Source organism: Panthera onca, chromosome A2 (assembly GCF_046562875.1).
Source record: "Panthera onca isolate mPanOnc1 chromosome A2, mPanOnc1 haplotype 2, whole genome shotgun sequence".
Classification (NCBI taxonomy): Eukaryota; Metazoa; Chordata; class Mammalia; order Carnivora; family Felidae; genus Panthera; species Panthera onca.
This window is the reverse complement of record NC_138340.1, coordinates 163,153,813-163,180,152: the sequence shown is the minus strand read 5'-3', so window position 1 is coordinate 163,180,152 and position 26,340 is coordinate 163,153,813. Positions and strand designations below refer to the sequence as shown.

Here is a 26,340-nt window from a genome sequence, read left to right as displayed (position 1 = left end):
AGACCACGAGTATTCCAACGGGTTTATTCTTACACACGGCACCATACAGAGCAGCACAGGTCACTGAGCCAGGCCCGCCCCTTACAAAAGAGCAAGGACACGAAATACCGAGGGCGCAAGGAGCGCGCAGCCCAAGGGGCTGGGGCGTAAGAGAAGGGAAGGGGCGAGGAGAGGTGGACGGTGGGGCTGAGGGACGGCTGGGAGCACAGGGCACGAGAACCGGGGAGAGCCAAGTCCAGAAGTGAGCGGGCAGGGGCCCGTCTGCGGCACAGACACCACACGGCACGTTGCACCGAGCGCGGTCGGCGAGGCCCGAGGGGCACAGTGGATGGAGAGAGAGAGGAGAGAGGCCAAAAGAGGCCCTGCGCCCCTGCCAGGCTCCTGGGGCAGAGCCCGCCCCAATGCGGATCCTAGGAAACGGGGAGGGGCCAAGAGGGGGAAAGGCAAGCGCGCGCGCGCGGCGTGGGCGTGGCGTCCGGAGCGGAGCAGGAACGGCAGGAGTCCATGCAGGAAGGAGCAGAGGAGGGAGGGGCGGGAAAGCTCCCCCCAGGAGCAGCTGGGCCGGGGCGGGCGCTCGGACGCCCCCGCCCCTCGGGGGCCTCGTTGCGCTGGCCCGGGGCGCCGGGCGTGGGGCCGAGCTCCCTTCTTCTCCATGCAGCGAGCCTGGCGCAGCGCGTCCAGCCGGGCCTGGTCCCCCGGCAGCCCCCAGCCGCGGGCTCCAGCGTTCCTAGCCTTCCCTGGGGGTGGGGGTTAGTTACAAAGGTTCCTGTGGGTCTCTGGAGTGGGGAGCACGGCGGCCGCTTCTCATCTGAGAGCAGTCCCAAGGCCCGGCCCGCCTCCGGCCCCGCACAGGGGAGAATGTCCAGAGGTGCTGTGTGTCACCACCTGGTCTTCTAATTTGGAAGGAGTTGGAAAGGCCTTTTTGTTGATGAAAAGTTGGAAACAGTGGCACATATCTGCAAATATCGAAAGAATAAAGATTTTGGCAAGTTATACTCAAGCCCCGCACGAGTCGGTCAGCACTGGTGAGGGCAGAGACCCAGGTGCCTGGGGAGAGGAGGCAGCGGGATGAAGAGGAGGAGGAGGAGGAGGAGGAGGAGGAGGAGGAGGCGGTGGCGGCAGAGGCCGCTGGGCAGTCCATCTCATCGGGGAATGTTTGCCACTGGGCAGCCGGGGCCCCTGTCCCTCCTGTTGTCCCAGGCTGCCAGGAGCCGAGGACACAGGGCACAGGACTGCAAGTGCAGCGCGGGGGGGTCAACCGAGGGAGCAGAAAGAATCGGGCCAGAGGCTGCTGCCCGCAGCTCCACCATCAGCACCTGCCCGGGGCGTCTCCTGGGCGCCACGGCCTCTGCCCCTTCGGCCCAGGGAGGAGGAAGGTGGATGGGGACCGCCGCCACCGGGTCCCCGGAGCAAAGAGCTGGTTGGGGGGGGGGGGGGTGCAGCCTGCCCCAGCCAGGCTGGTGAGCCAGGAGGCCCCCCAACCACCGGAGGATCCCTGGGAGCCCCGAGGGGCAGCCCCCCCCCCCCCAGGATGGGAACCGGGGCAAGAGTGGCAACAGAATGAGTACATGAAGTCATGGGGGAGACTGGGGACATCGATGGCCACATCCAGGGGGGTGGGTCACAAGGACACCAGGCCACAGAGCAGGCGTGGCTCTGCTGGGGAGGACGATGAGGGCGAGGAGGTGGCCCCAACAGCAACGATGAGAGGGGGAGGTCCCGAGATGCACTCCTGGAGACGGACATGTCTCGAGGCCTCCTCGTGGACAATGGCGCAAGTGAGGTCACCATGGAAACAATGGAAAGAAAAACTAAGGTCGCCACAGTGAAGATGGAGAGAATGAAAGGGCCCGAGGGAAGGCTGTGCCATGGGCGCGCGCAGCAAGGATGGCAGGCGGAGGCAGCACAGCGGAGCAGGCAGCAGAGAGCACAGGGCAGGGGGCACGAGGGGCCGCGGCGAGGAGGCCGGGAGCTGCGCACGGACGGTGGATAGAAGGGGGGGCAGAGGGAGGAGAGCGTGCCCTGGGGTGTTGCAGGCCTGGCAGCGGAGGAAGTGGGAGGTTCGGGATGGTGCTGAGGGAGCGGGTGTCAGACAGCAGATGCCAAGGGCGCAGACGGCGGTCACTGCAAACACAGGCACCCGAGGGCTCTACGGCAGCGGCAGCAGCGGGTGTGGGCACAAGCAGGCAGCCCAGGGCTCTGTGTGTCTCAATGGGCATGAACAGAAACAAAAAGCTTCAGGTCTAGGCAGGGTCGGGGCTGGGGAAGTGCCATGCGGCGGCAGCTGTCAGCAGGAAGGGTTGGTCGGCATGGACAAGGAGGGGGCACACGGCAGGCACAGGGCAGACGGACCGGGGCACACCGGGAGCGGCAGTGTGCCGGGCGGGCGGAGGCGAGAATGAATGAACAAGGCCTGGGGGCACTGGCTCTGTCTGGGCGGGGCTCCCGAGAGCCTGGCGGGGCCTGCCCGGCCGGCCGGACGCGGGACCAGGCTGGGGACCAAGCCCTGATGGTCCGAAAGAGGCGCACGGACTGACGCAGCAGTACAGAGTGATCTCCTGAGAATCCACACGGGCAGCTCAGCCACCTGTGTCTGACCCAAGCCTCCCAGAATGACCCAGCCAAGTCCTGGCTGGAGGTGAGGGGCTGGGGGCACTGTGTCTCAGATGCTGGGGGCACCTAAGAGTTGAGGGGCTGGGCCCCTAGCAGTGGAAGGCAGTGGAAGGTCCCTGGTGTGAGGTCTGTGAGGGCGGGAGCCTGACTGAGGGCTGGAGGTGGGGAGGTGAGGCCTGGGGAAAGCTAAGCCTTTGGGGGACCCGCAGGCGCGGGTGGGAAGCGTAAGGTCACGGAGAAAACAGAGTGCGGACAAGGAGGCCTGAGCCCCCCATTCAGGCTCCACCAGCTAATCTCCGTGTGGCCTTGGGCCAAAAACTTAGGGGGCTCGGTTCACAGCTGTGGAATCAAGAGCGTTGGGCGGGGGGTGGGGGGAGCGGGGAGTTAGGACAGACACGTCCAAAGATCCCTCAAGCTAAGCTGGCCCAGAAGACCTAAGGGTCAGGGAGAGGGAGTGAGTGTATGCAGCGGAGGCAGGACAGTATGTATGGATACGCTGCGGGAAAGCCCTTGTGGGCACAGAAGAACAATCTGGAAGAGTCTGGATGTGCGCGAGGGCCCTGGTGAGGGGCCCACGGAAGCTGTGTGTGTCTGTGCGGATGGAGAGCCTGCGGGTGGCATCTTCCTGACTCGGGCTGCCCCGTGGCCGGCCGTCTGCGGTTCTTGCCTGCTCCCTCCCAGCTGGGGGCTGGGCCCCGCCTACTCAGTGAAGGCAGCCGGGCAGGTGCCAGGGCAGGTGCCAGGGCAGGGCTCGGGGCACATACCGTGAAGATGTTGGAGCGCCGCTTGGACTGCTTGCGGACGGGTGTGGGGGTGGAGGAGGCCGCCACGGTCTCGATGCGCAGCTCCCGCTGGCTGACGCTGGGGGTGGAGGGGACTGAGGATGAGTAGTCGCTGAAGGCGCTGCTGCCGCCATTCGTGGCCTAAGGACAGAGAGGGCTGCTGAGGGCTGCTCTGGGGTGAGGGGCAGGCAGCAGGTGGGAGCTGGGAGCCCCTGAGGCATGGGGACCTGGCCTGGGACTCAGGGGGCAGCAGAGGCGGCCTGGAGGCCGGCGGGACGCAGTCACTACCGCACGGGGCTGCCCCCCCGAGAGCCCCGGCAGGGGTGATTCTGTGCCCACCAGCGAGCTGAATCAGAGGCAGCGCTCGCGGGCCAGAGTTAAGTGACAGAGGTGAGAGTTAAGTGAGCGCGCTGTGGGGTCTTATCTCAGGGGTGGGTCTGGCGCAAAGCAAGAGGTCACCTTGGATGAGCTCCCAGGTCCTGTGCCAAAGAGGCAGGAGGCCAGGGTGGGGCTCAGGGGGGCCAGGGGAGCCTGAGGCCTGCTTCTGGACAGTGTGTGCGACAGGGGCAGCGGTCCGGGAGAGCCGAGGCCCGAGAGCAGACCAGAGCAAAGACTGCCACCAGGGTAAGCAGATGAGGGACAGAGGTGGGACAGGAAGAGAGACAGAAGGGATCACAGGATGGAGACAGAGAGTGCACAGCAGTGACTGCCCTGGGACCCGGGAAACACATACGGCCCAAGGCCTGCTCCCTGCCTGCCCGTAAGATGGTCACTGGGTAGAGAAGGTGTCCCGCCCTGACAGCCTCTTCGAATCCTCCCCTGTGCACAAAGAGCACAAACGCTGGCCCTCAGCTGGCAGAGCCACCCGGCAGGGCCCGCGCGCAGAGCCGAGATGTACACGCCCTGAAATGTGCCAGCTGAGGCGCAGCGGTTCAGAGATAGTGAAGACAGACCTCTTCTCCGTGGGGGATGCTTACAGGGAAACTAAACTGTCTGTCTTCTAAACACTAAAGGAGGGGCCTCTGGAAAAAGCCATCAGACTGTCCTCAGGAAGCTGGTGGGCCGGGGCGGGCCCTCAAGTCAACAGCCCTTGGCGGAAGGAGAGCGGAGGGTGTGCGCCTGACCACTCGATCCAGCTCATCTGTGACGACCCAGGGCTTTCTGCAGAGCCGGCCATGGAGTCGGGGAAAGAGTTACAAAAGGAAGGGCCAGACCCAAACGCCAAGGGCCAGAAAACAACCAGGCAGTAGGCAGCGAGCGGGCAGGCATCCGAGGGTCGTGACGGGAAAAGTACGGGCAGGACCTGGCTCGGAACACCCCTGACGCCCCTCACGGCACACGTGTCCCCGTGGGGCACGTGCTGTCCTTCCAAATGCAGGCCCCACAGCTGAGGGGCAAGCGGGCCTAAGAGAACTCTTCTGCGCCTCCGAGTGTGGCTCCGCGGGGCGCAGCTCCTGACACAGCCCTATCGGCACCGACCTGAGCGAGCGCTCAGGATGCTTCAGCTAAAGTGGCTGCAGGGATGGACGCTACGGGGAGGCGGTCACCACGGGGCACAGATGAGGCCAGGCCAGGCGTGCAGGCGATGGGGAACTCAAGCCAGCGCTTCCACACTATCCGCAAGGCGCGAGAGCAGACGGGGTGGGGACACGCAGGCAGACAGACAGGCTGATGAGGGCGGTGGGGAGGACACATGGCGGGAGGCGGGGAGGCTGGCCGCACCTGGTTGATGTGCACGGCCGGGATGGAGGCAGCGGACACTGCCGAGTGGCTGGGGGAGTTGGGCAGTGACTTGCAGGGCCCGATGGCCAGCTGCTGCTTCTTCCGCAAGGCCACGACCTTCTGGGCCACTGCAGGGGACAGCAGAGTCAGTTACCCCTCTGGGGGGAAAGGGAGAAGCCCGGCTTAGAGCTGTCCCCCGCCCCCACCGGGGCCCACGGCCCCCGCCGGCCCGCAGAGCCTCCTGCGCCGCGCTCCGGGGGGCGCCGTCCCGCCCCGCGCCCGAGTTACCGTCCTGGAAGACGCGCTCCACGTTGAGCCCGTAGGTAGAGCACGTCTCGTAGTAGGTGCAGCGCTTCAAGTCCGTGGACAGCTTGCGGGCCCTGCTGTCGTCGATGACCCGGGGGTTTGCGGCACTGATGGCGTCTGTCGGAGGCGGGAGGGTGGGAATTTACTCAGCCGGCTGAGAAGCAGGTGCCACGGCCCGGGAGGGTCGTTGGGGCAGAGGGCGGGTGGGCGGGGAGCTGAGGCGGCGGGCGACACGGAGCACAAGCGTAAGGGCCTCCAGGCCTTAGACCAGCCCTGCCACCGACTCAGAGGAGAAATGAGCCAGCTGCTCTGTTCCCGCGTCTCAAAAGACACGGCGCGATCGTCACGCAGGTGGGAGGGTCTAGCTGGGGGAGATCCAGGGTGCGCGGGCGTGGTAAGGAGGCGCTGCCCGTTCTGGGGTGACACCAGGGCTCAGGAAGCACCGAGAGGGGAGGGACCCGGGACCGCCCCTCCCCCGTGCCAGCCCCGCGGGCCCGCTCACCCTGCGTGCCCACCAACACCATGGGCACCTCGCTGGCATTGCGGAAGCTGCACAGCCGCAGGAAGTAGTTGTACACGGTCTGGAAGCTGATTTCATCCTCCAGGCTGAACACAAACACCACCGCGTCCACCCAGGCAGCAAACTAGGGGGACGGAGCAGAATTACCACCCTCACCTGCTCACGGGCAACCTCCGCGCCCCTGTCCACACACACACAGCTTTGCCCAGCCCCAACCAGATCCTGGGGAAAGGGGCGCCACGGGCCGGGGCTGGGGCAGGAGCGTCACCTGGAGCTCAGGGGGGCCTCCTTCATCTCGGATCAGCAGCAGGTAACTCTGGCCATCCACCACAATCTCCTTCTTAAACCGACCCCCTAGGACAGAGTGCATGGTCAGGCCCCAAAGTGGGAGAGCCCACGGGGGCCAAGCGATTCTGAAATCCACAGCTAGCAACACAGGAGACGGGAGGACTTGGAAGGACAAGGGGCTCCAGTCCCCCCCCCCCCTTTGCACAGACGACAGCAAAGAGAGGAAGGGGGCAGAGGGGCCAGCCTCAGAGCCCAGGTAAGCCAATGACGCTCACCTTCAGGGGACTCTTCCTGGACATACGTCCCTGTCAGATAGCGGTGCACCAGGGCCGACTTCCCACTAGACAGGTTCCCCACAATGCCCTGTGGGAGAGGAAGGGGTGAGAGCAGCGGTCAGAGGGAAGAGACGGGGCAGGAAAGGCAGATGACGTTAGGAAGGAGAGGGGCCAGAGCTAAGGGCCAGAAAGGAAAGGACCAGAAGCAAGGGGCCTCGGAGAGAGGCCAAGACCTGAAAAGGAAGGGTCTGGCGTCGGGGGGAGGGGGTGGGGTGCAGCAGAGCCTGGGCCCATTGCTCTACCCGTACCCACCCAGCCCCAGGGCGGCCTGGGCCTCCCACAGGGGCTCACTCACCACTTTAAGCTCCGGCACCGAGCGGCTCAGGGTCCACTCCTGGCTGTTCACAAAGGAGTCTGCAGAAGAGAAGGCCACCCATCAGGACCGAGGTGGCACACACCTGTGCTATCTGCAACCAGCTGTGTCCTACACTGCCCCTTCTTGGGCCAAGGCCAGAAAACAGCACGGTCCTGATGGGACCCCAACCCTCACCCCTGATTCCCTAGAGAGCGGCAGGAAAATTCTTCTGGAGGGGACCGGAAGAGTGATAGTCCTCAGGGGAGAGGACCCCGAGAGGTGTGGGCCCAGGGCCCCCCGCCTGGGCCCGTGTGCCTCCTGATCTCTTACTGCTCCAGCAGGCAGTTCCCACCTTGAGCTGTCACACCCGGCCTGGTGCCACCAGGGCCCAGATGAGAGGCCTCTCCAATAGGTCTCAGCTCAGACCCAAGCTGGGCTGGGCGCCTGGCAGCTGGGCAGGGGGGCCAGCCTCCTGCGAGTAGGGACAGCTCACCCTCACAGGGTGGGGCCACCCACCACATTCCTAGGCAGGGTGAAGAGGGAGGAGCCCTTACCTGGCCTTGTTCTGTGAAGGGTAGGTTGAATGGGGAGCTATCTAGCCTGCCCAACTGGCCCTCCTCCCCAAGCTCCTCCTTAGTTGGGAGGCCACCACCCTTTCTTTCCCCAGGGACCCGCCTCCTGGGCTGCCTGGGCTCCAGTTCTCAGCTCTGGCCTGCCTCTGGCAGCGTCCAGGGAAGGGAAGCCTCTAGCTGCCCAGAGCCCCCTTCAGCCCCACGGCCAGACCCGTGTTCTTTATTCTCTGCACTGTAACACACATCCTCCAGCCAGCTCCAGGTGGCCCTGGCCTGGGCGGGCCTCTCTGCCTGCTTGCCCTCCCCAGGCTGTCTCAAAGAGTAGCCACCACCATCGATCGGGTCCACAAGTAGTCTCAGCTCCTCTGCACAGGCAGCCGGGAGGGCTCAAGCCCCGCCCTGAAGCTAGAAACTCGTTCAGCCTCCGCCCCTCCTGGGCCTCAATTCTGCAGGTGCCAAAAGTGAGGAAGGGACCTCGTCTCCTACCATACCAGGCCACGGGCCAGAGGTAGCACCCGGCGGCGGGCAACCCCGACTGGACGCACCTGGAAGGCCTCCTCTGCCACGGCCACTTCCCCAGCCCATCAGCGACCCAGAGCCCAAAGGGGCGCCGATCTCACTTGGTCCCTGGCCCCGCACACCACACCCACCTCTCCCAGACAGGTTCACGGTTTGTTCTCACCCCCGCTCTCAACAAGGGGCTCCAGCCAGAGAGGACTCCCAGGCCGGGCTCTCTCCCTTACCGCTGGGCGCGCCCAGGAGCCCGGGGGCCGCGGCCGCCCGGCGGCTCCACAGCGGCTCGGCGGGCGCGGGCTCCCTCCGGCGGAAGCGGCTGGTGAGCAGTCTCCAGAGGCCGGCGGCGGTGCGGGGCCGGCCGGGCTCGGGCGCGGCGCGCGGGGCCTCGGCGCCCAGCAACAGGTCGCGGCGGCTGGGGAAGGCACCCAGGGAGCTGGCGTCGCCGTCGCTGCGGGTGCGCGCCCGGGGCAGCAGCCCCGACTCGGCGCGCCGGATCTCCTGGCCGCGGCGCAGGCGGAAGCTGAAGCTCTTCCTCAGCGCCGACAGGCCGCGCCGGGGACTCGGGGCGCCGCGCCCGCCGCCGCCGCCGCCGCGGAGCACCTGCCAGCGCTGGCTGCTCCACAGCGAGGCGCCCCGCAAGAAGCCCGCGCTGCCCGCGCGGCCCAGCCCCGCGCCCGCGCCCTCGGCCGCCGCCAGCTCCAGGCGGTTCACCTCCAGGAACGTCATGCTGGTGGGCCGCGGCCGCGGCTCCTGGGCGCCCCGCGTGCGGCTGCGCCGGGCCGGCGCGGGGCTGGGCGCGGGGCTGGGCGCGGCCGAGCCGGGGAGCCCCGAAGGCGCGGGCCCTGGAGCGTGCGGGCGGCCGTCGGCGGGGCCGCGGCGGCCGAGGCGCGGGCGCAGGAGGCCGAGCAGCAGGCTGCGGGCGCCGGCGGGCGGCGGCCCCGGGCCGCCCGAGCACACGCTCCGCGGCCGCGCCGGCTGTTCGCGCGCGGCGCTCAGGGCGGCCTGGAGGGCGACGGCGGCGCGGCCGGTCGGGGCGCCGTGCAGGTCCAGCGAGTCGCAGACGCTGAGAGCGCGGCGGCAGGCGGCGGGCCGCTCCCGGCTGCAACCGTCCCCGGGCGGCCAGCCCCGCTCCATGCTCAGGGCCCGCGGGCGAGGGCCAGGCCCATGGCGAGGGGCGCGGGGCTGGGCCCGGGCCGGGGCCGCGGCCGGGGCGCACGGACCTCCGGCCTCTGGGCACCTGGTGTCGGGCCGACGGAGTCCCTCAACGCTTCCACCTCGCAGCCGGCAAGCCCAGACCTGGAGAGGCCTGCAGCCAGCCCCGCAAGGAGAGGCGGCAAGCCTGGCCTGGAACACCCTGGAACGGCGGCACCAGGGGAGTCGGCCTGCTGGGGCAGCCCCCGGAGCCCTCAGAAAACAGGAAATTCCAGCCCAGGGCTCCTCCTCGGATTGGGGCAAGTAGGTGAGGAGCCGTCATTACCAGCAGGGCCAAATAAATAACAGTCCTCAGCAAACCACACACCGGGCCCTGTTTTGGACAGAAGTGGGCATTTGCTCTTTCTCTGAAGCACCAAACAGGCGATACACCACGGGGCCAGAATGATGAAAAGCTTCAGGGAGCAGTCAGGAGGCAAGTCATAGGCCCTCGCTGGCCCTCAGCCTCCTTATCTGTAAAATGGGGGGCCTGACTGGGGTCATCCTTAGTTTGGGGCTGAGACATTCTGAGGTTGGGAAACTCCAGAATCAGAATTGCTGGCTCTTCTGTTAGTGGCTGAGGTGATCTTCTCCCCCGGAGACTAGAACATTGTCTAGACTGGGTTCAGTGTCCCACCTAAGGGCAGCAGAAAGTCAACAGGTAAAACCTTCGGGCCCGGGCCACACAGTTCTGGACGAAGCGACTCATTTCTGGTCTGAGGTCTCCAGTGTCCTGCTTGCTGGGTCGCACCTCCTGCTCAGAGGCTGTGCAGAGGCTGGCCGGCCGAGGTGAAGTGCTCGCCCTCAATACTGGCTGGGGCCTGACGCTCACTCCCTCGGAGCTCCGATGCCTGTCCGCGCGCGTGTGGGCTGCACCAGAGACTCATTGAGCGCATGGCTCACCCAGGGGCAGGGGGCTGGCCTGCTGTGCTTTCCAGCGCATTTTAAACATCAGGCCCCGGCCATGAGCTGGTTTACCAGAATCCACAAAGACCATGAGCAGGCAGAGAAACCAGCTTAGGCAGCGACAAGGATGAGGGGGGCCCCCCGCACGCGCTTTAAAAGAATACTCCCAAGTTTCCTCCACCCCCAGTCCGGCCCAACTGCCAACGTCCCTCTCAGCCTCAGAATTCCAAGTTCCTGGTTAGAAGCAAAGTATAAGATAAAAGTGGCACATTCCTGAGGGGGCTGGGGTGGGGGAATGCCTAAGGAAGGCAGAGCCTCTCCACCCTAGGTGCTCCTGAAGAACCCAGAGCTGGAAACTCTCAAGTCCTGGGCTGGATCTCCCAGGGCTGGAGAGCCCCGGGGGTGATTGCCTATTTTCCTGGGACTGGTTATTAACAGTGATGGGGATGGCTTCTTCCTCTCCGGGATGCATAGCCCCCAGATAATAGATGGTTCCACAGAGGAACCTTCCCCAGGATCCTTCAGGCATGGAGACAGGAACACGGCCCTGGAACCCTGACTCACTTTTCCACACTTAAGTCTCCCACACTCAACTTCCCTATCTGCCTATCTGTCTGTCTGCCCTCCCTCTCACATACACCCAGGGAGTTACCCCTCCCCAGAAGACCAAAGCTGCTTATCACCAACCGTCCCCCCCAAGCCAGTGAAATTGCAAACACCAGACAGCAGCTATGCCTGGGGACTGAGAAGGGACAGGGCTGCTGTAGAACCCCACTGGCTGTCTCCGTGGGAGAGGAGCAAGACAGCATAAAGGGGTAGAGGCCCCCAGACACACACACACACGCATACGTGCTGTGGGGACGCAGGCAGCAGTGGCTTCCCCGAGAAGGGAAAGAACATCTTACATTCTCGGAGGACGCACCAGCTCCTGGCTCCCACGGCACCTGCAGAATCCAGTCCAAGCAAAATGCTCAGCCTGCGTCAGTTCCCAAACCTGCAACAGCGTCCTCATCCTCACCTGGCTGCCTCTTTCCTATCCCCCCTTCCCGGACCCAGAGAAGGACACCTGCCTACACATAAATACCGCCGGGACACCAAGCCAGCCGAAGATCTCAGGAACGAGAACAGCACGGACACATACCTCCCTTTCTCATTGGCGTCAGCCCCTGGTCAAGACGAAGTCTGTGTTCTGCCTGACAAGATTCTGCTCCAAAGAGATGTGGCAAACACAGCCCCAAAGACATGAGGCCCCTCCTAAAAAGCTTCAAGCTGGGGTCACGGGAAGAGCACTGAAATCCCGCGACGCTGGCCCTCCCGAGTCCGCAGAGTCCTAAGGTCATCAGAAACACCAGGCTAACTCTTGCTGAGGGGTGAGACAGTCCGTGGCAATTTCTGGGGGAATTAAAGACACAATTTCGCAGGATGCCTGCGGTGTGCACTCGGGGAGCGGGGGGTGGGGTGGGGGAGAGAATGGATACACTTTACCTGGAAGCAGACAGTACGGAAAACGAGCGGGGAAATCAGAAGGACAAAGAGCCGACTCTACATGTATCCACAGCTGGGTGGGCTGGACCCACTAGGTAAACCGGCCTGGGCCTGCGACATTACGAACCCCGGGAGCCGGGGTTTGGAAAGAGAAAGACCCCTGCGACGGCGTGATCTGGGAGGCACTGCACAGAAACCAAACACTGGTGTGAGGAAAGGGCAGCCTCCAGCCCAAGAATCCCACACAACCTTGGACCTAGTCTCCGCTCAAATATTTGCTAGGGGTGACCCACTGATAAGTAGGCAGCCGTGCCCGGCTGAGGCCACCCCTGCCAGAGAGAGTCTGAGGACGTCCTTCTCAGAGACGAGGAAGGGCTAGCTCTCTGCTAAAAGCCAAAGGGTGCACGTGAGTGGAGGAAGTGATCTGGGCTCCTTCCGGCGGCCGGAGGGGTCCGAGAGTCACCCTGGTGTCTCCAACATCGGCCACGCTCTTCTCGTCCACAAGGTGGCAGCAAAACATCTTCCTGCAGCTTGGGCGCCGCAGAGAAGGGAGGCCCCAGGAAAGTGGGAGGAAGGCCGCAGGAGGACAGCGGCGAGGGCCACACCCAGAGCTGCGGCGGCTGAATGGTCTCTAGCAAGCTCTGTCCCCTCCGAGCGGGCCTCCGGGTGGGGGGCTGGGGAGGCTGCGAAGAGGGGGACACTCTAGACTAGGCTGGCCCACGGCCTCCCCAACAACGCACCATTCCCACCGTAATGGGGGACACGGCCCTCTTTAAGGGTCAGGAACTGTCCACTGAGACGCACAGCGACAGCTTCATCACTGCATGGGTGGGACACTCATCCCTCTCAGGTGCTTTTCTGCTGTGTTTACTGCTCCCCCACTAGACCTCGGGCCGGCACGCAAGAGACACGCAATGGTTGAATGAATGAATGAGTGAATGAATCCATGCATGCTAAGCACGAATTACATACCCTGACTTTCATTCTCCTTGTGAGGAGGGAGGCAGACTTAGACGGTCCCTGGCTGGGACAGTCTGCTAAGGAGATAAATGACAGCCCAAATCATCTGCAAAGACTGCCGGTCGAGAGACGTGGGGTGCACTAAGACACAGGCTCTGGAGTTGAAAGAACTTGGTTCAAATTCAACCTCTGGACCCTGCTGGCTGCGTCTGTCCACAGTCACTTGAACCTCACTGGGCCTCGGGTTTTAGTCTATGAACGAGGAGTAATCCCATCTTGCCCCCTGACGTTGCTAGAATAGAAGACCAGTGCTGTGATTTGCAGAGGGTCCGACACGGTGCCAGGTGATCGGTTAAGGAAGCCGTTCCTGCCGGCTGAGTGACAGCGTGGAGAGTCCTGTCGGAAGCAGGCACAATTTCAACTGGTGCCAGCTTTCTTCCACTCAGGAACCTAATTGGACACGCCAGCAGTTACACATCAGCACAGGCCTGTCCGTTTGCTAGCTCGCTCTCTCTCTTCTCCGCAAGATGCAGACCTCGGAGATCCCCGGGGCCCTGCTGGATCCCGTCTTTCTCTGAACACCTGATGAAAGCTGTCATGGGCTGCGCTGTGTACCCCCCCCCCCCCCCGGCCACTTGTATTATGAAGTCCTAACCCCCAGTGCTCTGGAATGTGACCTTATTTGGAAATAGGGTGCTTGCAAATGTAACTAGCCAAGATGAGGTCACACCAGAGTAGGGTGGGTCCCAACTCCCCTATGACTGCTGTTCTTACGAATAGGGGAAATGTGGACATAGGGGCAGTGATGGAGAGAGAAGATGATGTACAGAGACACAGGAGGAAGACGGCCGTCTACAGGCTGAGGAGAGGACAGAGGCCTGGAACAGACCCTCCTGAGTGCCATCACAGGAGTCACCGCCCTGCCTGCCCACTCCTGCATCTCAGACTTCTGGCCTCCAGACCATAAAAATGAATGTGCTGTGGTGCCGTGTGACGGTAGCCCAGGAGACGGACAAGAGCTAGACCCAAGACGGTGGGCTCCAGGGGCCCAGGCAGGTGTGACTGCACAGAAGCTAGCTCCTGTCCCCAGGCCCTCCCAGGGCTGCACAGAGGAACTAGGAGCTCCGCCCCCATCGCCCAAGGTCAGGGTCTCAGGGAGCTCACCAGTGGCTGTGTTCCCCCACCACCCTGTGGAGAAGTGGAGAGGATCAAGGGGACAAGTGGGGGTTGGGGGCAAAGGGAGGAACCCAAGACCACCCCCTGCAGGGCAGTTGGCCAGCCCGGAAATGGCCTTCTAGCACCCAGCTAGCTACTGGATAGCAGTTTCCTCGTTTTCTTTCTGTCCACAAACTCTGTGCGAGGCTCAGTACCTCTGTGCGCCCTCCTGACCTCCCGGACCAGCCTCCTGACCTTGCTCTGCCTGGCCACGTCCTAAAACCCTAAGAGAGACCCAGACAGACACTGCTCCCCCCACTCAGAGAAAGAGCCACAGGGCTGTCTGAGGACCGTGGGCCCCGAGCACGCTGCGCTCTGCCCAGACAAGTCCTCTGCCTTCCAACCAGTGTGCTTGTGCCATATCACCTCGTCTCCTCCCTGTGACCCTGCGGGGGCAGGGGCGTGTGGCACTTGCCTCGCTGCCTTGTTCTGGCGCCCGGGGGGGGGGGGGGGGGGGGGCGACACTGGGGACTCCAGACTCACAACGTACCACAGTGTGTGCTTCCTAATGGCTCCTTGCCTTTCCATCCCAATTTTGACACGTTTCCTACATTTCACGTGTCTTCCAAAGTGTTCTCTTCCTTCAGAACTGAGCAATGGTCCGGCCCAAGTCCCAGGAGCTAAAAATCTGCTTCTTCCAGTCCCCTGGCTTCCAAGGGCAGTCAGTTGATGAGATCTTCATTCCTTAGCAGCAGGAGCTGGGCTTATTTGTGTTCACCCGATTTTTACAAAAGTAAAATATCTTGGGGCGCCTGGGTGGCTCAGTCGGCTAAGCGTCTGACTTCAGCTCAGGTCACGATCTCGCGGTCCGTGAGTTCGAGCCCCGTGTCGGGCTCTGAGCTGATGGCTCAGAGCCTGGAGCCTGCTTCCGATTCTGTGTCTCCCTCTCTCTCTGCCCCTCCCCCGTTCATGCTCTGTCTCTTTCTGTCTCAAAAATTAAAAAAAAAATTAAAATTAAAAAAAAAAAACTTAAAAAAAAATATCTTGGGGCCTCTGGGTGGCTCAGTCAAGCGCCGGACTTCAGCTCAGGGCATGATCTCATGATTTGTGAGTTCGAGGCCCGCATCGGGCTCTCAGCTGTCGGCACAGAGCCCACTTTGGATCCGCTGTCCACCCCCCTTCTCTCTCTCTCTCTGCCCCTCCTGTGCACGTGCACTGGCACTCTCTCTCTCTCAAAATAAATAAATAAAACCTTAAAAAATTAGAAAAATGTATCTTACTCAAGGAAAGAACAGATGAAGTATAATAATTGCACAAATTCGGCTCCAAAATGGAGGCGCCACAGAAAGTGAACTGCTAGCAGGTGCCCCCCTGCCACCGACCCCGCCCAGGGAGCTCGGGTGCACAGGGCTAAGTTCAGGGCCCAAAGGAAAGGAGGCTGCGGGGTACTGTACCCTAAAGGGGAAAAAAAAAGAAAGGCTTGGGTAGTCCAGTTTTGTTTTAATGTTTATATACTAGGGCGCCTGGGTGGCTCAGTGGGTTAAGCCTCCGACTCTTGATTTCAGCTCAGGTCATGATCTCACAGTTGGTGGGACAGAGCCCTGCATCAGGCTCTGTGCTGATGACTCAGAGCCTGCCTGGGATTCTCTCTTTCTTTCTTTCCCTCTCTCTCTCTCTCTCTCTCCCTCTGCCCTTCAACTCAAGCTCACACTCACTCTCTCTCAAAATAAACAAACAAACATTTTGGGGGAAAAAAAAGAAAAAATGCTTATTTATTCTGAGAGCGAGAACAGGCACATGCATGCACAGGGGAGGGGCAGAGAGAGGGGGAGAGGGAAAACCCCAAGCAGGCCCCATGCTCAGTGCAGAGCCCGACAGGGGTTTGATCCCACGAGGAGGAAATCATGACCTGAGCCAATATCAAGAAATGGACGCTTAACCGGCTAAGCTACCCAGGTGCCCCTAGAGGCCAGTTTTAAACAGAAGTTTAAAAGTGTCTGAATTCCCCTTACAGATTTTGAAGGCAGGGCAGGTAACTTCCTCAGGGGGTGGGGCCTATGCTGAGACCCAGGCTCTAGCCCATTCCCAAGGCCACACCTGCCCAGTGCGGGGGCGGGGGGGGGGGGGGGGTGTTCCTGCACGGGCTCCCGTCAAAGGTAACTGAAAGCAGGGCCTGGACAGGGAGATCACCTCCCTCCACCCCTGCCAGTTCCCAGACCCTGCAGCCCTCCCTCAGCATCCCTAGCTGGACTTGTCTCTGCTGTCGAAGCTAGTATCTGATCTGCTCTCACTTCGCCAGGTCCTGGGCTCCTGGACATACACAGGCCAGCCCTGCAGACAGTGGAGCCACCTTCGGTACCCTCTACGCCCAAGGCAGCAGCCACATGGGACACCACCGGTCACCTGATCATAAGAGCCACTTATCGAACACAAGTAAGCCACACTGAGCACCTCACACACACTGACCCGCACAACAACCCTCTGGGAAAGGTAGTTAATCTCCCCAACTTAACAGATGTGAAATCTGAGGCACAGACGTCACACAGCCTGAGGTCACCAGCTAGCAGTGGCTGAAGCTGGCATTCCAACCCGGGCCCTCTGACTGGCCCCGAGCCGGGTGGCCCGGCCAGATTTCTGCAGACATGGGGCCGACCTGAGCCCAGAGCTCATCCTGCGGGGAGCCCCTGCCTGTCTTCCGTTCCGGGTCCTCGCATCAGTGAAGACCAGCCCTGCCCTCCCTAGCAAGGGCCCTCCCTCCAAAAAGACCCCCCAACTTCCTCCTTCCCTACCTTCCAAAATAACTCCTGCCCCAGTCTCACTGCCTCAGTCAGAGCCTGCCTGATCCAGGCTCTGGAGCTACACCTCTGAGAGAGGGGAGGAGGGAGAGAGAGAGAGAGGTGGCACTTACAAAGGAGAAAGCCGCCTCAAATGATTACTTCCAACAGGCAAAGGGAGGCTGTTTGGGGCTGATGAGCCCTTGGCCCATATGACTTTCATGCCACGTAGACAGAGCCACAGAGAGGCTGGGGCTGCGGGTCAGGAAGGAGACGAGTCCATGAGAACACCCTCCCGAATTGAGTTGAAGATGCTTTCCTCCCCTGGGGGAGCGTAAGCTTTCTAAGCTGAGTGTCTTACTCCCCGCCTGCCCTGCAGGGTGTCTGCTGCCTGGCTTCTGCCCACACCCGGAGGTGGTGCCCAAGCCCCATGCCAGCCCACATGCAGAAGGGACACAGGGCGCCTCTGTGTACCCTCCTCACGCCCCTCACTACCCAAAGGCCCTGGTTACCCACACTCGACAGTGCGGGGGGCGGGGGAGGCGGGGGGGGAAGGGGGGAGCCAGGGGACACCCATCAGCTACTGCTGCGGGGAAGGGGGGAGGCGGGAAGCAATACGCAGCAAGGCTTGTCGGATTTCCAGGCAGAAAAAGGATCAATAGGTCCAACTACGTAAAAATACAAGATCCAGAACAATTACAAATTCTAAGTACCCAACGAAAAATAGAATTAAAGGGAAATCAAACCTGGGGGGGGGGGGCGGGGAACAAGGTGACCGTGTCAATGGGTTAATATCACAAACGTTGCTTAAAAAACAGGGCGCCTAGGTGGCTCACTCGGTTGAGTGTCCAACTTCGGTTCAGGTCATGAGTTCGAGCCCTGAGTCGGGCTCTCTGCTGTCAGCATGGAACCCGCTTCCGAGCCTCTGTCCCTGCCTTTTTGCGCCCCTCCCCCACTTGCCCGCTCATAAGTATGTGCTCTCAGACTCTCTCTCAAAAATAAACATTAAAAAAAAAAAAACAAAACAGGGGAGCCTGGGTGGCTCAGTCGGTTGAGCGTCCGACTTCAGCTCAGGTCATGATCTCACACTCCGTGAGTTCAAGCCCCGTGTCAGGCTCTGTGCTGACAGCTCAGAGCCTGGAGCCCGCTTCGGATTCTGTGTCTCCCCCTCTCTCTGCCCCTCCCCTGCTCAAGCTCTGTCTCTCTCTGTCTCAAAAATAAATAAAAACATTAAAAAAAAATTGCGAAATGTCTGTTTTATTCACTCTGCTGTCCAAAACGTTTACAGGGAGCACACGACTTTTGTAAAAGGAAAAAGAAACGGAAGCAGCCAGAAGGCTGTTATGCTTGGAGGTCAGAGCTGCACGAGGAAAGGAAAGCCGGTTCACCAGAAACACAGGCGAGTCTGCGCTCTGCTGGCTGCTCGCTCGGCCCCCCAAAGCCCTGCTCTGGCCAGCCCCCAGCCCCAACATCTGCAGCTACTCTGGGGTCACCACACATTCTAACGAGGACTCACGAGAGCCTTCTTCCAAGCCCGGCTCTGGGTGAGACACAAGGTAAGAAAGCGAGCTAGGGCTAGTACATATAGCAAATGTACCCTTTCCATCTTCTTAAAATTAAAAAAAAAAATTAATGTGTATTTATTTTTGAGAAAGACAGAGACAGCACGAGCGGGAGAGGGGCAGAGAAAGAAGGAGACACAGAATCCGAAGCAGGCACCAGCCTCTGAGCCATTAGCACAGAGCCCGACGCGGGGCTTGAACTCAGTAACTGTGAGATCGTGCATGGCCTGAGATGAAGTCACCCAGGCGTCCCTTAAAATTTTACTTGAGGGTATAAAACCACTTTCACAACACATTCAAAAACTGCTTTTGGCCCCCTGCCCCTTTCCTCCGGGGGGAAGTTTCCAGAATGAGTATCCAGCCCCCCACTACCTCAAAAGGACTGGGCCTCCAGCCCTGCACCGAACTGTGCCAGCGGCTTCCAGAATGCTCTTGTACCACCCCCCGCTGTGGACTCAGTTCTCGTTCACCCTGGTTTGTTACCACCTTCACGTGTCCCAGTGCATACTCACCACCCTTATCCAACCATTCCCCTATTCGACGGCATCCTGGTGGCTTCCTTTTTTAATTTTTTAAGCCACTACAAGCTTCTTCTTTCCACGGGCTACAGGCCCAAAAGTAGGACAGTTGTGTTCAAAGGCAGATGAATTTTTCGTGTAAATGGATCGTGTCTGACGGCTTCTCCAAACAGCAACTCATTGACCCAATCTCCTACGAGCGAGGCGGCCCAACAGTGGCCCTCCGGCCAGCATCGATGGCTATGCGCTGGCCGCCTGCTGTCAGACAGGGGAGCCCAGGACCTCGCTCTTCTGATCTGGGTCCCCGATGACTCATGAGGTTAAGCATCTTTTCATGATTACCAACAACGCTCACCTCCTCTTCTCTGAAGTGTCTTCCTGGCCCTGTGCTCTCCCCATTTGTCTTTGGAATTTTAAAAATCTTTTTCTTAACAGTTCGCGGGAACTCTGTATCACAGGCATCGTAAGCATTTAACTGGCATATGGACACGGCAAGCAAACTCTCCTACTCTAGTCCACAGAAACATAATTAAATCTGTTAATTTTGTAATGGATTCTATTAGAACGTCTGAACGACAACAACAACAAAAATCCGTGAAACAGCGATCATAAAAAGAGGCGGGCTGGGGCGAAGCTCTGCTCGATCAAAGATTAATGCCAGCTAGGACTCGCAGAAGGAACATGCACCTGAGAAAATCAGCCCGTGGCCACCCTAACACAACCGATGAAGGCGAGGATCGCTGGTGCCTACGAACCAGCCCCAGAGAAGGTGAGGTCCCTGCAGGCAGCTTACTTCCAAGGTGCTCAAGCCCCAGCCCACTTTGCAACTACTGGACGGGAGGAAATGGCCCCTCCAGACTGTTCCCTCTTCAGCATCACTAACAGCAGGGCCAGATGTGACACAATAGGGGGTAACCCTGTCAACAGGGTTTAACCTGGATCTCATCAACGCCCAGACCTCACTCCAGGTCCTGGGCGGCATGAGGGGGCGGGGGCGGGGGGGGAAGAGAGGAAGAACGTCGATACAGCCAACCAGCAACAGCATCTGAATCCGGGGCACGGACCGGACCCGCTACAAGAAATCTGACCCAGCCTCTTCAGAGGCCGCATGGTGGGGAAAAAAGCATCTTGATGGATCCTGTTCCATCCCGATCCCATCCCGATTTGGAAAGACAAAAAGGTTACGGAAGGTATCTGGGGGTAACTGAGGAAATTTAGTTATGGGTGAGCTCTCAAGTGATGTCAGACGATTCTTGCTCATTCTCTCGGGTAGGATACCGGTATTTTTTTTTTTAATTTTTTTTTAACATTTTATTTATTTTTGAGACAGAGAGAGAGAGAGCATGAACAGGGGAGGGTCAGAGAAAGAGGGAGACGCAGAATCCGAAACAGGCTCCAGGCTCTGAGCTGTCAGCACAGAGCCCGACGCGGGGCTCGAACCCACGGACCGCGAGATCATGACCTGAGCCGAAGTCGGACGCTCAACCGACTGAGCCACCCAGGCGCCCCGGACACCGGTATTTTGTGACGTGGAAGAATGTGCCAGCGCTAGGAGATGCCAGCTGAAGCACCACACCGTCGACAGCTGCTGACCGCTCCCATCACCAAAAAGAATGTGAGGCGGGGAGGAGAGAGGAAGGAGCAAATGTACGTTGTTGTTGTTGTTTTTAAGTTTATTTATTTATTTTGAGAGAGAGAGGGAGCGCACAGGCAGGTGAGGGGCAGAGAGAAGGAGAGCCAGAATCCCAAGCAGGCTCCACGCCATCAGCACAGAGCCTGATGTGGGGCTTGAACTCACAAACTGCTAGATCATGACCTGAGCGGAAACCAACAGTCGGACCATTAACCAACTGAGCCACCCAGGCGCCCTGCACATGTATTAAAATGTTAACGACGCCTTTTGTGGTGGTCATTTTTCAAAATAAAAAGCTGGGGGGAAAATCTGTCAGGTCTTTTCCTTTATAAATTCTAGGTTTCCTATCTGGCTTACGAGGATCCCTCTTATCCCCAGAAGAGATAATATTCTTTAAATTTTCTCCCGTGTTTTATTTAAATTTACTTATTTTTTTAACGTTTATTTATTTTTCATAGAGAGACAGGGGGTGAGTGGGGAAAGAGCAGAGAGAAAGGAAGACAGAATCTGAAGCAGGCTCCAGGCTCTAAGCTGTCAGTACACAGACCGACGCGGGGCTCGAACCCATGAACCGTGAGATCTGAGTCGAAGTCAGACACTCAACCAACTGAGCCACCCAGGCACCCCCTCCCGTGTTTTAAAATTTTTCTCCGTTTCATGGCACAGCCGCATATGCTGGCAGAGAGCACAGGCTCTGAGACCAGCCTTCCGGGGTCAGGTCCCGCCTCCGCCATCATCTGGGGGCCACGCTGGGCACATGCCTTTCCATCTCCCTGCCCCCACCTGCAGGATGGGGGTCACACTCACCCTGTAGGGATGTCCAGAGAATGACCAGGAGGCGCGCGGGGCGGTGCCTGGCATGTAAGGAGAACCATCGGCCAGTTAACCTTTTCAGTACCGTTCTTTCCGAGATCCCAGATCTGATCCTGCCGCCCTTAACGTAGAACCCCATAGAACCCTGCAGCTCCCCGCACCGCTGCAAGAGCCGTCAATCTTGCCGCGTTTGCAGCACAAACACAAAGTGCCAGAGTGTGGGGTGGCACATTTGAATAGTTTAAAAACACACTACGCCAGCAATTTTCATAATCAAACCACTATTCCAGTAAAACAGTGTCTCGCCGTGCCTATCAAAGCAGCCAGGCTTGCCTGGTACCCCCTCGGCCGCCCTTCCACACCAGGTCACCGTGCACAAACCCCATCACGGCCCGAGGCACGCACGCTTGCAGGAGACACGATGTTTCTTCGGTGGCGGCTCAACGGAACATCCGAGGCTGCTGAGATGAGGGAAGGCCTCTGCTTGGGGCCTCACCCACGGTCACCCTGTCAAGCCACCCACCAGTGAGGGTCACACAGTGTGGGCCAGTTCAGGGGTATCTCTCTGCCAGTACTTGGCTCCTTCCCCACCTCCGCCTGGCACGGGCCTGATGGAGGCAGGGCCACACTCCCATACTTCCCAGGGAAGCTTCCTTACTGGACAGGAATGGCATTTCAGGCCTGAGCCAGCGGACCCGTCAGAAGCATACAGAGCAAGCACGACACCCATGTTTTCAGTGATCTCGCAGCTCTGACCCAGCTCTGACCCCTCGGGGAGGAGCGTGAACTCCAAGAGGGAGGACAGAGAACCAGGCATGCCTCCTCCCACCCGCTGTCACTCCACGCAGGTCCAGAGCCAGGCCCAAGCCAGCGGAGAGCCAGCTCTACAGACTCCAGTGGGAGACCCCTCCCCACTCTCCTGCCAGAGAGAAGACCCAGGCCTCGGAACGAGGACACCTGGCCCCCACCATAAATGGCCTCCCAACTTTTGGCCCTGCTCCTCAGGCCAGCAGGGGCCCACACGGCCAGGAGAGGGCCCCTTGGGCAGCACCATGGCCCCAGAGCGGGACAGAGCACAGTGATACAGGTAGGAGGCTCCCTGAAGGACCGCCAGTGCCCAGCAGGGCTCCTGGGCTGGCTACAGAGCAGGGAGGCCCCTGGTTGTTGGCCAAGCATTCTCTGGAAGTGACAGCAGGGCTCTGTGCCCACAGGGGAAGCAGATACCAGCTTATGACACAGGCCAGCTGGGGTAAGAACACTGACCGCTCTAGGCCCTGTGAGGATCGAGGGCCTCAAACTGGAAGGGTGGGCCTTGGAGCTGGACAGACCAGGTTTAGACCCCAGCCGGCCTAGCACCTCCATGAGGCTCTCTTCCCAAGACTACTCGGGGTCCAGGGGGAAAGGTGCAGAGCCCCGAGGCCCCAGCCGGCAGGGGGACTGGGGCCCAGGAAATGACAAGAGAACCTATTAACCTAGTTCAGGACAGGGTCTCCTTCCCAACAGTGCCGAGGCTCGGGACGATGAGAGGCCTACGAGATGACAGCCTCTGTCTCCTTGGGTTGGCTCGGAGGTGTCCCATCGAAGCTATCACAAAGGGATGCCCAGCCCACCCCATCCGCAGGTTCCCTAGTGGCTCTCTGGACAAAGAATCCAGGCCCTTCCTGCCATTAGAAGAGCAGAGGGGTAAAAGGAACCTAGCATTTATTGCTGCGATAAACGGGATACACCTTCCTGGGTGTGGTCCAGGATAACCTCACCCCCGAGCAGGGAGCAGGGGGGCGCCTCCCTTCCACAGGAGGAGAGTGGGCTGAGACAGACCAAGGGAGCCAACCGAGAACTATGGGCTAATGGGGGGCTTTATTCTGTGCCACACGTCTTCCAACTGCACACACGTTTACAAAGTTTCTGCTAGAATATATATATTCCGCTATACACACACACACACACACACACACACACACACACACACACACCATAAATTAAAGGCAAACATAAACCAGGAAAGGCTACAAAAACAGCCCCTGCCTAAAATGCCAGACACGGTGAAGAGAATATTGTGACATTTGCTGGTTCCGTGTAGCATCTTGGCACCACCGCCATGGGTCGTGGCTGAAGGGGAGGTGACGAGCAGGATGGCCCAGGCCACCTCTCCTCTTGTGAGTTAGAAGGAGGTCACCATGAGGCAAAAAAGCCTGGAGGCCAAACCGGGCCCGGCTGCTAACCAGTGACCTTGAATCCTGGATCAGTGGCTTCCGCCCTCCTGGCCTGCAAGGCAACAAGACTGGGCTCGCCCTTCTCCGACTGTGCCCCAGGCCGCGCAATCAGCACCCTATTCCCTGACTGGGTGCACCTCCCCAGCCGGTGCTCCATCTGACCTTGTGTAAAGCTGACAGGCAGAAGGCCACCTAGTCCACAGATTGGCCCGTTCACATGACCCCGTCCACCAGCAGCTCACCAATCCGCACTCGAGAACCTGCGGGCCCGTCCTACGGAGACGGAAGGAGCCTGGGGAAGTGTCATGGCCCTTCCCCGCCCGCCTTTCTTCCCTCACCCGAAATTCAGGATTACCCTCCAGGTCCAGGCCACAGAGAGGCAAGGGGCTGAGAGGGGACGCAAGGAGGGCCGAGCAGCAGCCGCATGGGATGCGGAGGCCAAACCAAAGTGACGTGAGCTACACCGAGGCCTGCGGCCAACCCACCGGTAACAAGGCGCTGCCCACCAGGGGCCCCCGACGCACCCATTTATCTCGCAAGAGGGGGGCCTGGGCTCAAACCCCCCCTTCCATCCTTGCACAAAACCGCAGGAGTGCGTGAGACCCCGTGACATGAAAAAGTTTGTGGTGGTGCTCCCACAACAGCAGGCCACTTGAGATTTTAAGAAAAACGCACAGCGACAAAAACCTACTGCAAATCCAGTAGGATCTGTTGGCGATCTCAGTGGATCTGTTGGCGATCAATCATCGCGGCCGTGGCAGGTGCTCAGGAAGTCCGTGCCTGTGGACTGGCTGCTTGAAACTTTTAAATACAGTAGAACCTTGGTTTGCGATCATAATCTCTTCTGGAAACATGCTTGTCATCCAAAGCGGTCGCACATCAAAGCACATTTCAAGAACCACTGGCTCAGTTGTGATCCTGTGACGTTCGGGGTCACGTACGACTCGTATTGCAAGACATCCCTCGTCTATTAAGTTAACATTTAACAGAAATGTTTGCTTGTCTTGTGGAACACTCACAGAACAAGTTACTCTCAATCCAAGGTTTTACTGTACAAAACTTTAGAAAGCTGAATCCGAAAGGATATACCCCCTCTGCATTCACTTTTTACAACAAACAGGTGTTCTTTTGCTCATTATGGGCTAAAATTCAAGACGTTCTTCCAACACCACGGCCACGGCCCCCCCTCGTGGCTACTGAGCCCTCCCCCCTCGGCCTGTCCAAATGGAGCCGGGCTGAGGGCAGAGCTTGAAGACAGGATGAGAAAAGAATGTAAAATACCCCATTAATAATTTTTCATCCTGATCACATGTGGAAATGATTATTATTTCAAATATACTGGGTTCAATAAAATATAATATTAAATTAACTTCACCTTGTGGGGTTTTTTTACCTTTTATTTTTAAAGTTTATTTATTTAGAGAGAGAGAGAGAGAATGCAGAGGAGGGGCAGACAGAATCCCAAGCAGGTGCCGCGGCGTTATTGGGGAGCCTGGTGTGGGGCTCAATCCTATGAACCCCAAGATCAAGACCTGAGCTGAAATCAAGAGTCGGAGGCTTAAATGACTGAGCCCAAGCGCCCACCGCCCTTTTTTTTTTTTTTTAACCTTTCTTAATATGGCTACTTGAAGATTTCAGCCGACATGTGGGACTCACATGTGTAACCGGGCAGTGCTGAATTACAGCAAACACTTGAATCGGCAGGCAAACAATCAAATGAAGGCAATGCTGGATGGCCATGTGACACTCACTGTGACAAACTGCGGTCCAGGGTCTGGACCCCTCAGCCAGAGCCTCGGACAAATCCTGAGGTGGCTCCCCGCTCCGGGGCCTGCCGGGCTATACCAGCTCGCCCCAATCTCCGCCCCTCCAGAGTCCGAGCTACAGGAGGAGCCCCAGGCCGCGGGCACCGCGCACCGTGCACTCACTCTCGTGCCCTCACTTAGTCGCCACCCCCACCCTGGAAATCGTGACAGGGCCTGCCACTCGGGGAGCCCTTCCGAGGGAATGGTGCCACTCTAAAAGCTTTGCGGGCATTCACCGACTTCCTTCTCACACCTACACGACGAAACGGGTGCTTGTTAACCTTATTTTGGCAACGTGGAAGCGAAGACACAGAGAGGTTAAGAGACTCACCAAAGGTCACGCGGCTACCAACTGGTTCAGTCTGGGATTCAAATCCGGGCATTGTGGTTCCAGAACCAGGTCTGTGCCCCACACAGGCCCCTTCACACCCAAGGGGCCCGTTTAACAAAAAAATCCTCACGGCCGGGAAGTTCGTCGGCCCCTCCCTGGAAGGTACGTACCAGCAGCAGAGGGAAGAGAGGGAGCCCCGAGTGGGGTCCAGACCTCCTGGTCTCGCCCGCCCCACCACGCACACAGTCGCACACGCCCCGAGAGGCCATGGCTGGGCTTGAATCCCACTCTATGAGCTTGGGCTCTGGGTTTGCCAGCCATCAAAACATCAAATTAAAAGGCAAAAGAGAAACCGCTGGAGGCGGGCTCACCAACAGTGGCAAGGAGGGGTGCCGACTGACAAGAAAGAGAAAGAAAAACACCCGCTATAAACAGGCGCAAAAACAGAGGCACATCCCTCTGAAGCCATGCGGTGTGGGGCCGCTCTCAGCGCCCAGAGCACAGCCTGGTCAGCCCGGCTCAGGGTCTGGGGCGGGGCGGGGTGGTGGGGGCCCAGGCGCTGCCTGAGAGATGGAGGCACACAAACGTTCACTTCAGAAAAATCTCCATTAAGAGATTAAAACCATCTGACATACAGTATGAACAGAGTAAGGAACCAAGAGGAAGATGAACAAAGGATACGAACAGAATCGAACAAAATACAAATGACCTAGAAATTTTTTTAACGCTCTCACTAGTAATCAACTGAATATGAAATAAACCAACAACAAAAAGCATTTTAATGTTTTTTTTTATATTTTCTTAAAGTTTGTTTATTTGTTTTGGAGAGAGAGAGACAGAGAATCCTAAACAGGTTCCGAGCTGTCAGCCCAGAGCCCGACGCGGGGCTCGAACTCACGGACCGCGAGATCACGACCTGAGCCGAAGTCGGACGCTTAACCGGCTGAGCCACCCAAGGGCCCCGTCCTGCAGTCTTTTAAAATAGCAGCAAGTGGAGCGCCTGGGTGGCTCAGCCGGTTAAGCGTCCGACTTCGGCTCAGGTCGT

The 26,340-nt window shown here is 59.4% G+C and overlaps 1 protein-coding gene across 7 annotated transcripts in view; it reads right to left on the bottom strand.

Moving 5' to 3' along the window:
- AGAP3 (ArfGAP with GTPase domain, ankyrin repeat and PH domain 3) overlaps window positions 1-26,340 on the bottom strand; it is a 55,265-nt gene that overhangs the window by 21,474 nt on the left and 7,451 nt on the right. For 2 of the 7 annotated variants that reach the window (XM_078437505.2, XM_078437508.2), the window contains exons 2-8: window positions 6,862-6,920; window positions 6,507-6,594; window positions 6,212-6,297; window positions 5,926-6,067; window positions 5,406-5,540; window positions 5,118-5,245; window positions 3,378-3,536 (exon numbers count right to left, since the gene is read on the bottom strand). In XM_078437505.2, the coding sequence (XP_078293631.1) occupies window positions 3,378-3,536; window positions 5,118-5,245; window positions 5,406-5,540; window positions 5,926-6,067; window positions 6,212-6,297; window positions 6,507-6,594; window positions 6,862-6,920 (797 nt within the window). Of the gene's footprint in view, window positions 1-8; window positions 957-3,377; window positions 3,537-5,117; window positions 5,246-5,405; window positions 5,541-5,925; window positions 6,068-6,211; window positions 6,298-6,506; window positions 6,595-6,861; window positions 6,921-8,176; window positions 9,183-26,340 lie in introns of those variants that run through there. The other 5 variants (XM_060633428.3, XM_060633425.3, XM_060633426.3 and 2 more) reach the window with 5 other exon arrangements.